The following is a 13,135-nucleotide window of genomic DNA, read 5'->3' as shown; positions in this document are numbered from 1 at the left end:
AACCAGAGTTGGATGAACCCGTGTCAAAGATGACGGAAAAGGTCTGAGGAGGCGTGCCAACAGTGATATCGCCATAATACTGAGAGGGAAATAAAAAAAAAAAAAAAAAAAAGGGTAAAAAGAAATGTACAGTATGAAAATTAAGCCATTAAAGAATCTCAATTTGGTGCTCCGTTGAGATTTCTGGTGTATGAATCATGCGCAGTTTGGAATGGTTGCAAAAAATTAAATACTTTACCTGTGCATTCATGTAGTTGGAAAGAGGCACGCCATGGGTTGATTTTCCATCGGCATCGAAGCCAAAGTTCTGAGTAGCTTCTGACATGTACTCTTTTGATGATGAACCAAAGTACTTGCGAGCTAGGTACGGTCTTGCCTCTAAATAGGCTTCCATCTTCTCTGCAGGTGTCATTTTGGTTTTTTTGAGATCGATACTAAAAACACCCCAAACCAAAACAGGGCACGCAGCCGTATGAGTAGGAAATCAATGAGACACATTGATGATCTCATAGCTCAATGAAGGGATTAAGAAAGTATTAATTTTTACCGCATAAGCTCTGCCTGTGAGGCAAGACCTAGAGACAACAGTCCAGCAACAAAGAATGTAGGCTTCATGGTGGGGAGCAAGGAAAGTTAAAAGCTGCTTGAAAGTATGGGCAATTGTGTGGAAAAGTGATAAGAAAAGAAAACCAGGAGGTGAAAGAGATAAATAAAGGATGAATACATTATTACGGTCCCGTAGACATCTCTTTTTTTTTTTTTTTTTTTTTTTTTTCCTCTTAATTATGGCTCCTTGATGTGGCAATAATAATCATTCTTATTCGTCCGGGGCTGCTTCTAGAACAGTATAACATTCTTTCTACAGCCCACCGCATCCAGCTTCCTTGGTCCTTACTTACCAATGCGATTTCCAGTCTCTAGTTCTTTACTTCTTCTGTGATTCACATTTTATTACAGGTTTCCACATCCTCAACTTGCAAGAGAGTGTCTGGGGCAAGATAGAGGCGTGAGCTCAAGCAGCTGTCAGTCCAGTCAGGATGGGTATTAATTGAAGCATATTGTATGATAAAACCCATCCTAAAAAACGGCTTCGAGAGCCTGCAAATATAATGTAAAAAAAAGAAAAAAAGCGCGTTGCTTCTAAAACGTGGCTGAGCCACTTCGCCACTTGAGATTCTTAAATTGTATTCTTCATATTTTAAATAACAAGAAACTTCAAGAGGCGAACAAAGCAGAAAAGACGCAGTAATAACCATTACAGGAATATTAATTATTTTATAGAAAAAAAAAGCCATGGAAGACACAAATATGGCTAGCCCTCCTGGATCATCCCATCCTTCTTCTTCGCTTGCATCTGATGCAACAGAATATTCTGATTCACAATCACAATCACAATCACAATCACAATCACGATCGCAGACAACAACAGCACGTTCAAAATCAAAGCCAAGGCGAACTGTAAATGATGGATATATATATCAAGCTTATGATGATTATACACGTCGCAAAAAGAACCAAGATGATACAGACGGCGTTGATTCGATCTTGAAAGAAGATAATAATCAGACCAGTGCAACCCGAATTCTAGAGCTTCGTGGACTCGAAAGGGTAAAAAAAAAAAAAAAAAAAAAAAAAAAAAACAAGAGTGTATATAAAACATTATGGACTGGACTGATGGTGACCATGATGTACTTTTATTAGAGAATCGTTCAACTTCTTGAGACAGCAGGACAGGCGATCCAAATCTTGAGCGGTGATGATGACGAAGAAGAAGAGAACGAAGAAGTCGGAAAACGTCTTTTAGCTGCAACCTCGCTTTCACCGGAAGCGCGCAAAGCCATGGTTCAGGAATATGCAGATGAGCGGGCCAAGAAGTTTGAAACATTAGCTACAGGATATGCTACACTTGTGGATGAGATCCAGTCAGGATTAAGGCGACAATTTCATTATCTGACCAAAGCTGGCATCTCATCTTCACAAGTGCCATTCAAAAACGTAGTTTATGGCGAGGAAAAGGAACTGGATACATGGTTGAATGCTGCAGATTTATTAAAGCAGAGCACAAATGAGCTTATTGCAAAGATCAATCGCGAATTGTTATCTTCAGTAAATGAACAACAGAACTCGACATCAGCAGACTCAGCAGTAGTGCCATGAAGGAAAAAAAAGAAAAAAAAAGGAACAAGGAATAAAATAAAAACAAAAATCAATACGAGTCGAAAGAAAAGTGAAGGAGGAGTAACTAAGCTATCATTGATACGACTAAAAAAAAAAAAAAAAAAAAAAAGTTATAGGTATGAATATGCAAAGGTAAACACGAATATGAAGCCGAGTTTTCAATGTGCGATCAGCTGGTAAGAGTGTTTTTCTGCAGTTGATCGATCAAACCCTCAACTTCTGAAGATCTTCGCCGGGATGTGTTGTGAGCTGGAATATCCTCGGTGGAATTAGTATAATCTATGTTTTTTTTTTTAAAAAAAAAGAGATTAATAAGTTGATCAAACAATAACGCCATGATGACAAATAAGAAATCAGTCCATATCAAATACCTTCTAGGGGTGCGTCCGTATCGAAGGGATGAAGGCGCATGTACGCACTGACATTCTTCTGATAAATGAGTTTCTCCAGATATTTCTTGACTTTGAGCAACTCGTCATCTGTTCCTGACCTTGCCAGATCGGCATCAAAATCCCGGAGCGCTATGCCGTTATGCGGCTGTAGCTGGACCTTGTCTTTGGAGTCGTCAATTAAGACTGTGTTTGTTTGATCGAAATCGACCAGAAACTTGCCATCTTTAGAAGAATCTGTTGCATTCACCAAAGTGGCCACATGAGCCTTCTCCCGCTCAATCCCATCCCAAACAAACTCCAAATCCTTGACCGTCAAGACCTTCCGTGAATAATCAATATCAGGTAGTCTGAAATCTTTTCGTGTCCAGATACGGTCTAGCTTTGAGACTCGGTTACCGAACCCAAAGCTTAGCATGGCTTTCACACTATGTGGTTGTGCACTCGACCAGACCATGACTCGACAGTGTTTGAATAAGAAATCAAGGAACTCAGCCAAGTAAGGACGGCTCGTTACAGTGCGCTGCTTATTGCGATAAAAGAGTGTACCATTCAGGTCCAAGATGACAAGGATCTTTTGAGGGCTCGTCAACGTGACAGGATCCTCCATGGCCTTGACTAGATAGGACGGAGTGATTTTACGAATCCCATTTGTGGGACGATAGGTGCGAGTGGATACGTTGTAAAAGATTGGGTGTGGGTCAGCGGCTTCAGCAGAAGAAGAGTGGCTTCCAGAATTGCTGCTGCTGCGGGGCTGAGATGAACTCATAGGTACAGGTCGTTTAATTTTCTTAAGATAAGAAGAAGTGGAAAAGCGAAATGAATGTAAGTAATGGATCCTGTTCGAATGAAGATAAGAAGAGGGAAGAGAGGATGAGACTCTGGATGAGCAAGCGGACGTGAAATAAAAGTAGAATGATGCAGTCAATGCTGTGGATGTGGCACGCATGAGGGCTGTAATTGTACTTTGTGGTATTTGTCCACAGTAACAAAAGGTTTTAAGATTGCTGCGGTCAGGGCGTTGTTGTTCTGTATCAAGCATGTAAACAAGCACAGCCATAATGAATTTCGGACTGCTTTTTTTTCTCCTCCCAAAGTGGCGAAGCAACCCCCTTATTTTTTTCTAGATCGAAGGCGGTGTCTCTCTTCTAGTCTTTTCCCTTTCGCTTTCACTTTGACGAAACAATCTTTTCTCTTTTTCACCTATTGCTTTTTCTGCCTTCCCCATCACATCTCTATATTCCTCCTAACTACAAAGTGTTTTCATAATCATCAGTCTATCCACCGCGACCTATTTCCACCCTCAAAAATCATACTGAGACAACACATCATAGCTACTATACCATATCATCACTATCAGCATCATGCCGCGAATGCACAGGCCAGGCCGGGTCCGACTGTGTGGTGGTCCTATCACCAATGAATTCGTGCTTCGTCTAATTCTCCTCTGCATCATAATTGGGCTCTTGACTATGGCATTAATACCTAAGATGGCCTCTATTTTAGAAAATGTCAACTTGGTATCTGTCAGCGTGTTGGAGAATGCTCGAATCCCTCTTCCGAATACTTTAATATGTAGCCCACTATTGAATGAAGTCCTAGTTAAGTTGCACAGCACTGGAGGTACCTATCCTAATGGCACAGTTAAGCCTTCAACCGGAAGACCCGCTCCTCCTCGTAAGTCTCGTACTTTATTCCTGTCAAATTATAAAAAGGTCCAATTGAGTTTCCTAAAATTTCTTCTCGCTTTTATTTTTAATTCTATTTTCTGTGGATGTGTTGTCTGTATTCACTACAAAAGACATGATGAAAATAGTAAATCCACCGGTTTCTCAATATGGTGTGCCTTCTCACTACAGGTGTCATAGCTTCCAACCCCAAGGTCTTTACTTCGCAAGCAATTCCGACGGAACCGACCCAGTAAGATAGGATAACATGTCTCTTTTATGACTTGGATCTGCCAATGTACTTACTTTTATTCCCCCCTTTATTTGACTGTCCTTTGCAGAATACACTCAATGCAGTTGTTTTTACAGCTCTGAGTAAAGAAAACGTTACACGTTCATCTCTCACTGATCTCAACATCGCTTTGGTAAATGGCCGACTATCGCTCGCAACATTCTTTCTATGTTTTTTATATGGTACATCCGCTGACCTACAGCCTCCTTCGCTTTAACTCAAGAACGAAGTCATTAAACGAAAAGGCCCCGGTACGGCTTTCGGCGGTGAGTATAGAAATATGTCGCGTCCTGTATGGGATTTATGTTCACCTTTCATGAAGGTTAACAGCTCATTTTGTCCATGCAATTCACTTCTCCGTGCTTTCGCGTTTATCTTTTGGTAGCCTCTATGAATACTCTTACATTTGATTATAGTGAGCATGTCTTATTAAATCGTACAGTAACTCGACCCCAATACACTCTTGTACAAGTAAATGAAGAAATGTTTATCTGTACACGTATATTTTTTTTTTTCTGTAACATTTGTCTGACGCTTCGTTTACATTCATCATTAGCAACATTTTCAGTCCGTAACATTCCACGACCAACAAATCATAGGAATCACCGGGGTTTCCCCGGAAAACTTTGTTATCACGAAATATATCGATCAGCCCTTTTATTCATGGACTGATCTTGTGGGTGCTGTTGGAGGGTATGGTTTTGCATATTAATGCTATTGAGGAGCCTACTAGAGGACGCCTTGTTTATACTGATACTGACTGCTGCGTTCTACATACATCGCTTCTTCTATATTATATTGATTTCTCAATAACCTAGCATGGCCTCCATTGCTTTCACAGGATGGGTCTTTTTATTTGGCAATGGCAGATACAGAAGCTGGGGTGTGATGCAACAATACGTCTTACGGAACTCACCTAAATCAAGTCAGTATCCTAAGAAGGCTGAAGAGTCAAAAGGCGCTTACAAGACGGTCAATAGCTTCTTTAAAAATCAGCTTTCAAAGATATATGGCAGTGCAGAGGACGCAGGGCTGGACAGTGTGCCTCTAAATGAGTCAATGACACAGAATTCTCGATGCGTTTCTCAGTGCCACTGTACTATTATTAACATGAACAGAGTTGCAAACACTGCCGTCGCCGTTGGGAACTATAGCCATGGAAATAGCAATAGTGAAATAGAAACTAAAACATCACATTTGGGCTTTGATGATGAGCTGGATCTTCCAATGCGCAGGTACTCTATGGGATCCTCAGGGACAGTCAACGATTACTTAATGGAAAATGGAGTACTTAGGGCACAGTCACTACAGCCACCGGCACCCATCAGCGAGGGTGGGGATGAGGCGGAGGCGCGAGTAAGTGAACTGATCCAATTAATCGATTTGCGTATAGGTGCGCATATAAATGAGCGCATGTGGAGCTTGGAGAGGATTTTGGCGAGGTATTATTTGGATGGATTTTCTCTTCGAAATCATTGTCACTTAAACTTAATTGAGGGACAAGAATCTGGGAAACTTGCACCAAAGCATGCGCAATGGTGCATTCATCCTGAAACAGAAGCCTTGCCGAGCAGCAGCAGCAGCAGCAGCAGTGATAGAGATGGCGCTAGGAGCAACCAAGGTTTGAACCCACCATACTCGCCATCTTCCAGCCCACCAGGTACATGCCAAAGTAGCCAGAGAAACCTGGTAGAGCCTGAACTTCCATTACATAGAGACATGCGAGGTACGATTCGTAAAGCTATGGAGCGGCTACAGAATGAATGGCCTCAGTACCGAGCTGTAGTGACAGTACCAGGACCTCATGCTCCATTACCATATCAAAGCAATGGCATCTCGAATGGCAATAACAACAGCAGCAACAACAATGATGATAATAACATCGGGTAGAAAGGAGCAATATTAATTATACTGGCGCACTGAATGCACCTTCGAATATGGGAACCTAAGGCATTTTAGAAACACATACACTTGTACCCGCATCTTTTCTAAACATTAAAATGACTTCCATATTGATACCCTCTGGTACACTTAAAAATCGACTTTATTGCCTATCAAATAGTAACAATTTACTTGCCTTTAACTCCTTGTTTGCCAACCTGTACTCAAGTTTAAATTACTTAATTATAACAAGGTGTCATTCAAACTCTGAGCATTTAAGATTCTGATGGTACTGAAAAGTAAAGTTTATGAGCATGAGGAAGGAAGCTCGGGCCTAGTTACCTAACATACACCGTTAGGTTTTTGGAACCAGCAATAACGTCTTTTAGTGAGGCCAAAACGTGCCTGTGTTCAGGGACATGCTTTTGGCACCTTACAAAATGCTTCACGAGGCCGTCTTAAAACAACACCAGATTCAAATGTTGACATGCCGCCTGGTGTAATCCCCAAATTATCACCCCCTATTTTTTTACCCTTTATGCGATGACCATGTCGTGCCTGACCCAACATCCAACCCCCAACGCCCCTAAATCCCCTCTCCTGCTCCCCCCTTTATTCGCTCCGTTCCGTCAATGATCAAGTTTGTATGACAAAATGACTGAGAGTGTGATCTTTCCCCTATCTCCTTTGTTGCATCGCTAACAGCCCCTCGGACTTGATATCACCTCATTGTTTTTTTTATTTTTTTTATTTGTTGGTCATCCCCCACGGTGTAAGCTGTGCATAATCTCTAAAGATAAATGATATAAATACAAACGAACTTTTTAATACCTTGCGCCTGCTTCTGTAACGTTCAATTTCTCATTCTCATCCTCTAACTCTGGCTTTATTATAAACCACATTCTTTATTTTTTATTTTGTTTTATTTTCCCTACCTCAACCACTTTTCATACGCCATCTCTGATTTCTTTTATTGAGCGCTTTATACATCTCAATGTCACCACCTAGAAAAGACCTTACAGCAGAAGAGTTAGCTCTTGAAGCTATGCTTGAATCCCGCCTAGAGATCATTGCTTCCCGCATCAGTGCGTTCCATAAGGCATCTACACAGCTCCTTTCTGAAACTAAAGAGCTCTACAGCTCCTTTGACGCTAAAGCCAAACGCATGTATGTCATCGAAGACTTTCTGCTTCGACTTCAAGGCAAACCAGGCTTATCAAAACAACTCCTTGTGAACGGTCACCAGCCTCGCCAAAATTTGGGAATTGGTAGCAGTGAGATTGAGGAAATCAAGATGGGTGTCAAGACGCTGAGGAGGAAATTCCAGGCAGCAGGTACAGCTGTGTCTGCAGTTGGATGGTGGAGGCATCTTAAGGACAAGGCAAACACTGGTATTACTGTCACAGCAACACTTCCGGATGAGACAGCAAGCAGTGTTACTAATAAGAGCGAGACGCCGGCCAAGTTGTCTGTCGATACATCCATGTCAATGATAGCCACCACCGCAACAGAGGCACCCTCATCACCATCATCATCACCACCACCGTCATCTGCAGCGAGCACGCCTCTCGTTCCTTTGAAGTATCCATCTCCAAAGACATTGCTCTCCCCCACATCACCTTCAACCAAGAAGCGCAACCCTGTGAATCTACAACAGATCTTTGCTCCTCCAGCGAACGCGACTGCAAAGCAACTCCACCAACATTATCTGAATTCCCCCAGCACTGAACGTGCGAATCCATCTTTGGGATTGGTATCTCCACCGATGTCCCCTAATGCAACTGGTATGCAATCACCAACAAGCGGAGGTGGTCTCATGCGTAGCTTCAGCCTGCGTTCATAGTTGATAGCTTTCTCATGTAGCTTTTATAGATAAATATTATTGCTCCTATACTCCTATACTCCTTTTCTCTATTTAAGCATTGTTTTATTCCTATAAATGAAGGTATGACATGTGTTGTGTGATTATGATAAAAACAAAAACAGAAGGAAAAAAAAGGGTGTGTTGGTAAAATAGGGGTCAAAGCATCAATGCATAACTTTGGGGTGATGAAAAAAAAAAAAAAAAAAAAAAAAAAAGTTCATTACTTGGTACAACCAAAACATGGTGCCAAGTTTTCATTGAGGTGTTTGTTTTTCTCGCGCCTCCCTAGAAAAGGAATTTTAGGGTCACAGGAGCAAAAAACGCGTTTTTTTTTTTTTTTTTTTTTTTTTCTTTTATTATATTTATAGTCTATATAACCATATAGCCCATTCACCTCCATGTCCATGTCCGTAGACGCACTATCGTCCCATAAATAAGCTCATGAGCTTCAAGATTATTTCTTCATTAGACTTGTGCATTTTCTTTATTTCTTTTCTTTTCTTTTCTTTTTTTTTTTTTTTTTTTTTTTTTTTTAAAAAAAATTATTTGAAACATAATATCATTATACATTATGATTGTGAATGAAATAATATGATAATATATATATTACAGATACTGTTCGCGTATCTGTCTTTTGTATTCTGCACTATGCACAAGGGTTGAAACCAAGTGCTAGGACTCTTCTTACTGAAGAGAGAAGGATGCCTGTCCATGTAATACTATGACATGGCTCCATTTTGGAAAAGAAAGGAATAAAAATAAAACAAAATCAGCCTTTCTCTTCGTTTCTTACTTCAATCTTCCAAAAAAAATAAAAAAAAATAAAAAAAAATAAAAAAAAATAAAAAAAAATAAAAAAAAATAAAAAAATAAAAAAAACACATATATATATGTATACGTTATATATATATTATAATTTTATTTCGGGACAATGATCCGCTGGCAACAAAAAAAACCTTTTTTTCAGGGTACATTGCATTAATTGGAGCTGGAGCTGGAAGTATATTTGTTTACTGACAGATGTTGATTACTTGACAATAAAGTTGAGCACACACCATGGAGGGGAGTTTCAGGGTCTATATTTTATCCTAAATTAGAAGATTGTTTTGGACTTGATTTGCTTAATTGCTTTTTTTTTTTTTTTTTTTTTTTTGCATCATCTTTACTACTGATTAACTCATAGTTATCTGTAGGTTCTTTTCATTAAGAAGAGCTGGTTTTCTCCTCCCCCATTTATGACTGGTTGGTTAAAGATGACTTCCGAGGATGTAGAAGATCATATCGAAGGAAAGGGATAAAGATGTGAGGGCAGCTGAGATATTAAAAAAAAGCCTCGTAAGTGTACTAAAAAGAACTGCAGAAGAAATTCGTTGTGTAATCGAGCATGTCGAGTGCATGCATACGCACCCGGCCCTTTTTCTTATTTTACGTAGCTTTCACTTTCCTCCCTCTTCTCATACTCCTTGGTTCTTTTTATCAGGCTACAAGGCCCTAGGGAGATCATGATGTTCTGCGATTGATATAAAAAAAAAGAAAAAAACTTATCGATGCTATTCTTGGTTATAATCGTGTATATTGGAGATAGTGATTGTTCCATGATGTATCTTGCTCATAGTGTATGTACACGAATATGGGTAGAAGGCTTTGCAATGGCTACACCGCTAAAAATACTGGAACTGAAATATACATTTGAATTCGTTTTTATAACATTATATAACAACATGAATACATTATAGCCCCTCGACTCCCCCCTACCACCACCACACTTCTCCTTGCTGAAACTGTCTCTCCCATATAAATATCGGACCTTTTTTCATTCTCTTCCCTTTTTTTTTTCTTCCAGTTCTCTCGCGACAATATTCCAATCTTGCATCAATAAAAAAGGGTGTCCATTGATTCTGCCTTCCAATACATTCTTTCGCTTGTCTTTTTGTCTTCCCCTTTCTTCCATGTCCATTTAAGAAGAAAAATCGACAATTCCTTTTGCTCTTGCTCACATTTTCTCTCCCTTTTACTACAATAACAACAACAGCAGCAACGACAACAACGATAGCAACGACCGCAAACAACAAACAACAACAGCATCGTATAATTAAACATGATTTCAAACAGACGTTTAAGCAATACTTCGCTGTTAGCTGCGACGATCTTTTCTCTACTGATCCTTCAAAGCCCATCATCACACGCTGCACCTATCTCTAAACTTCTGCCCATCGCTCCTCGACATCCTGCAACTTTTTTTTCAGCTTCTTCATTATCATCATTGTCTCAATTGCAACTTTCTGAAACTCAATTACTCCTGGAACAACAGCAGCAACTACAACAGGTTCAACGTCAACCAACATCAACTGGAAGAGCACAAATCCGAAGACGACGACTAGAAGAACCGCCCTTCGCATCATCATCCGACACCGTTGCCGAGTCATGGTTCAGATCGCAACAGCAACAATCACAGCAGCAACCACAACAGCAGCAGCAAACAATAAATACTGATCCATCACCACCATCGTGGCCTTCACAACAAGAGTCGAAACCAATCTGGTCCGATCGCACACTCGAAGGCCACGCAGTTTTGGATGAGGACGATGACGATGCTGGGAACGAGTTGTTGGACACAGAGGCTGACGGTTTTTTGAGGCCCGACGCGGACGACGAAATTGAAGACACTATTGAGGGCCAAATCCTTGTCGAAGAAGAAGAGGATGAGGATGAAGGAGAAGGATATGAAGATCAATTTGGTGAAAACGACATCGGACTCCAAAATGAAGTAGATGAGGACATGTATACGTTTATGGAGAGCAGAAACCATGAAAGGACTCCACACCAGGTTGATCCCATGTGGAAAGGCATGATCCGCAAGTTGTCGCCTGTCGCAGGCTTGCCTGAGAAAATTAATGGCGAGTCAGCTCAGATCATCAGCAACGTCTAAGAAGCAAACACAAAAAACAAACAAAAACAAACAAACATCACCATGTCTCAACATTTGGAAAAGGAAAAATTAAGTCCACGTTCACAATCGTTAGTGCGTACTTAGTCAATGCATTTTTGCATTTTTGGTTTCTTTCTCTGATTCATCAATGATGACGATGCTGGTGATAGATACCGCAACCAAAAAAAAAAAAAAAAAAAAAAAAAAAAAAGCTCCACCATCACTCCCTTCTCTCCTTCATCTCTGTTCGCCGCTCGGATTCAATGTGGTATTTAGTGTGTGGTGCATAGCCTGCGCCCATGCTGACTTTGTAAATATCTCTTTCTTTCTTTCTTTTTTTTTTTTTTTTTTTTTTTTTGTAACATATCATCATTCATACTGTTCGATTATCTGACTCGTGTATTAAAAAGAATAAATCGTATATCCTTTGTATAAACCCTTTTTTCCCCCCCTTTTGTCATGTCAAGAATGTATATCCAATGATCATGAGAAACAAGGTATTAATGCATAGGATCAAAAGGGTCGTCTGCTTCGCCGTGAAGAAGAGGGCGAAGGAGAGACGGCGTTTTCGGCTGTATTAATTTTTTTTTTTTGTCACACGAGGAACAAGTGTTTCGCCCTCAGCTTCTCTCTCACATGTGGTATATTTTTATTTCTGTATCATTCCTTCAGATGTTTAGTGATACATAAAAGCCTGCCTATTATGCCTGATTGCTTCACATAATGTGGTGCTGCTTCCAAAATAGATTTTTTATTTCCCAAATGTTGACTTTATTGATTCTAAAATATATATATGTCTTCATTCCGCCAATTGATGCTTTTGTAGTGCATTCAAGCATTTTTTTTACATGCCACTAAGAAAGGAATTAAAAGTAAAAAAAAAAAATTAGAACGAATATTCCAAGAAGTACTTTTTTTTTTTACTTGTAAAGAGAAAAAAAACCATGTACATACCGAATTTTCATCAACTTAATCAGTTCGATCTTCTTTCGGACCATGGCACCAAACAGCTTTCGGTTCCGTTCTTGTTTCTCACGTCTCATCCTTGTATGTCCACTCTCGTAATTCCTCTTCAGACGAAGCTCCCGTTTAATGTTGGATTGATTCAAGGCTGTACGCAACCTTCTGTAAGTCAGATCAACGGCTGTGGGGCTATTCACTATAAAAGAACGTCCTTCCGTTGGATGGTTCATATCAAAATGAATTGGGTTCGATGTCGTGTTGGCCTTGTCTGTTGACACTCCAAAGAATGACATGCCGGAACGACCGCTTGTGGCCGAGGAGAGTGGACTGTTATTGCCTCGGTTGCTGCCAAACAAACTGCTGGTCCTAGTGTTGTCACTGCTACTACTACTGGCACTGCTACTACTATTATTACTGTTATCGCTTGAGCGTAAGGTAGCAAGAAGATCTGAAAAACTGTTGCTGCTCCTATTGCCGCTACTGCTATTGCTTCTGTCATTGTTATTGTAGATCTTTGATGAACTGTGGAATCCAGCAACGACCGGCAATCTATTAGAGGCTGTAACTTGACGTTGCGCTAGTGCAGCAACAACGGTGTTGCATTTTGAGAGTGAACGGAGCATTGTATAGGAGAGATCCCTTCCTTCTGTCAGTCCAGTCCACAGACGTGTAATGAGAAAAAAAAAAAATGACGGTGATCTGCCTTCAACTCTTTGTCTGGCAGGGGAAATTATTATGGTGGCTTATCTTCATTTAGCTCCTTTATTTTGATTTGTGTTGTCCTTACCTGCCATCACAGTAAGAAACTCGGTCGTAGTAGGGAGCGTGAATCGGAGGTGTAGGCCAGTTGATTAGTTTCATCATAATATCTTTCTAATGACATCCTTTTACAGCAATACCGTGCCTTTTTCAAGTCTAGATTTATTATGGTGAGATAATTACAGAAGTCTATCTTTTTTGGTGGTTCTTTCT

General features: G+C 40.2%; 6 protein-coding genes across 6 annotated transcripts; 3 read left to right on the top strand and 3 right to left on the bottom strand.

Annotated features, from left to right (window-relative positions):
* Nucleotides 1-3: 3 nt before the first annotated feature.
* Nucleotides 4-615, bottom strand: BCR41DRAFT_374127 (hypothetical protein; the record flags this gene model as incomplete). Its single annotated transcript, XM_022026845.1, has 3 exons — nucleotides 4-79; nucleotides 239-434; nucleotides 548-615. Coding segments are annotated over 3 exons (340 nt in total), but the record flags the coding sequence as incomplete, so codon positions are not given.
* A 606-nt stretch (nucleotides 616-1,221) lies between these two features.
* BCR41DRAFT_425212 (hypothetical protein) lies at nucleotides 1,222-2,183 on the top strand. Its single transcript, XM_022030551.1, has 2 exons — nucleotides 1,222-1,608; nucleotides 1,702-2,183. The coding sequence occupies exons 1-2, from the start codon at nucleotides 1,294-1,296 to the stop codon at nucleotides 2,155-2,157; spliced, it is 771 nt and encodes a 256-aa protein (XP_021877564.1). The 5' UTR covers nucleotides 1,222-1,293; the 3' UTR covers nucleotides 2,158-2,183.
* A 110-nt stretch (nucleotides 2,184-2,293) lies between these two features.
* Nucleotides 2,294-3,563, bottom strand: BCR41DRAFT_340909 (HAD-like domain-containing protein). The gene is made up of 2 exons (XM_022022222.1): nucleotides 2,550-3,563; nucleotides 2,294-2,457 (listed from the first exon to the last, which is right to left on the bottom strand). The coding sequence occupies exons 1-2, from the start codon at nucleotides 3,514-3,516 to the stop codon at nucleotides 2,348-2,350; spliced, it is 1,077 nt and encodes a 358-aa protein (XP_021877563.1). The 5' UTR covers nucleotides 3,517-3,563; the 3' UTR covers nucleotides 2,294-2,347.
* A 3,695-nt stretch (nucleotides 3,564-7,258) lies between these two features.
* On the top strand, nucleotides 7,259-8,309 carry BCR41DRAFT_361189 (hypothetical protein). Its single transcript, XM_022025482.1, has one exon. It carries the CDS (start codon nucleotides 7,402-7,404, stop codon nucleotides 8,248-8,250), a length of 849 nt encoding a protein of 282 aa, XP_021877562.1. The 5' UTR covers nucleotides 7,259-7,401; the 3' UTR covers nucleotides 8,251-8,309.
* A 1,804-nt stretch (nucleotides 8,310-10,113) lies between these two features.
* On the top strand, nucleotides 10,114-11,380 carry BCR41DRAFT_361188 (hypothetical protein). The gene has a single exon (XM_022025481.1). It carries the CDS (start codon nucleotides 10,370-10,372, stop codon nucleotides 11,198-11,200), a length of 831 nt encoding a protein of 276 aa, XP_021877561.1. The 5' UTR covers nucleotides 10,114-10,369; the 3' UTR covers nucleotides 11,201-11,380.
* Nucleotides 11,381-11,927: 547 nt separating this feature from the next.
* BCR41DRAFT_389300 (hypothetical protein) lies at nucleotides 11,928-12,849 on the bottom strand. Its single transcript, XM_022028110.1, has 2 exons — nucleotides 12,155-12,849; nucleotides 11,928-12,054 (listed from the first exon to the last, which is right to left on the bottom strand). The coding sequence occupies exons 1-2, from the start codon at nucleotides 12,784-12,786 to the stop codon at nucleotides 12,045-12,047; spliced, it is 642 nt and encodes a 213-aa protein (XP_021877560.1). The 5' UTR covers nucleotides 12,787-12,849; the 3' UTR covers nucleotides 11,928-12,044.
* Between the last annotated feature and the right edge of the window lie 286 nt (nucleotides 12,850-13,135).

The sequence above is a fragment of the Lobosporangium transversale genome (genome assembly GCF_002105155.1).
Source record: "Lobosporangium transversale strain NRRL 3116 chromosome Unknown BCR41scaffold_46, whole genome shotgun sequence".
NCBI lineage: Eukaryota > Fungi > Mortierellomycota > Mortierellomycetes > Mortierellales > Mortierellaceae > Lobosporangium > Lobosporangium transversale.
This window is presented reverse-complemented; position numbering and strand designations above follow the sequence as displayed.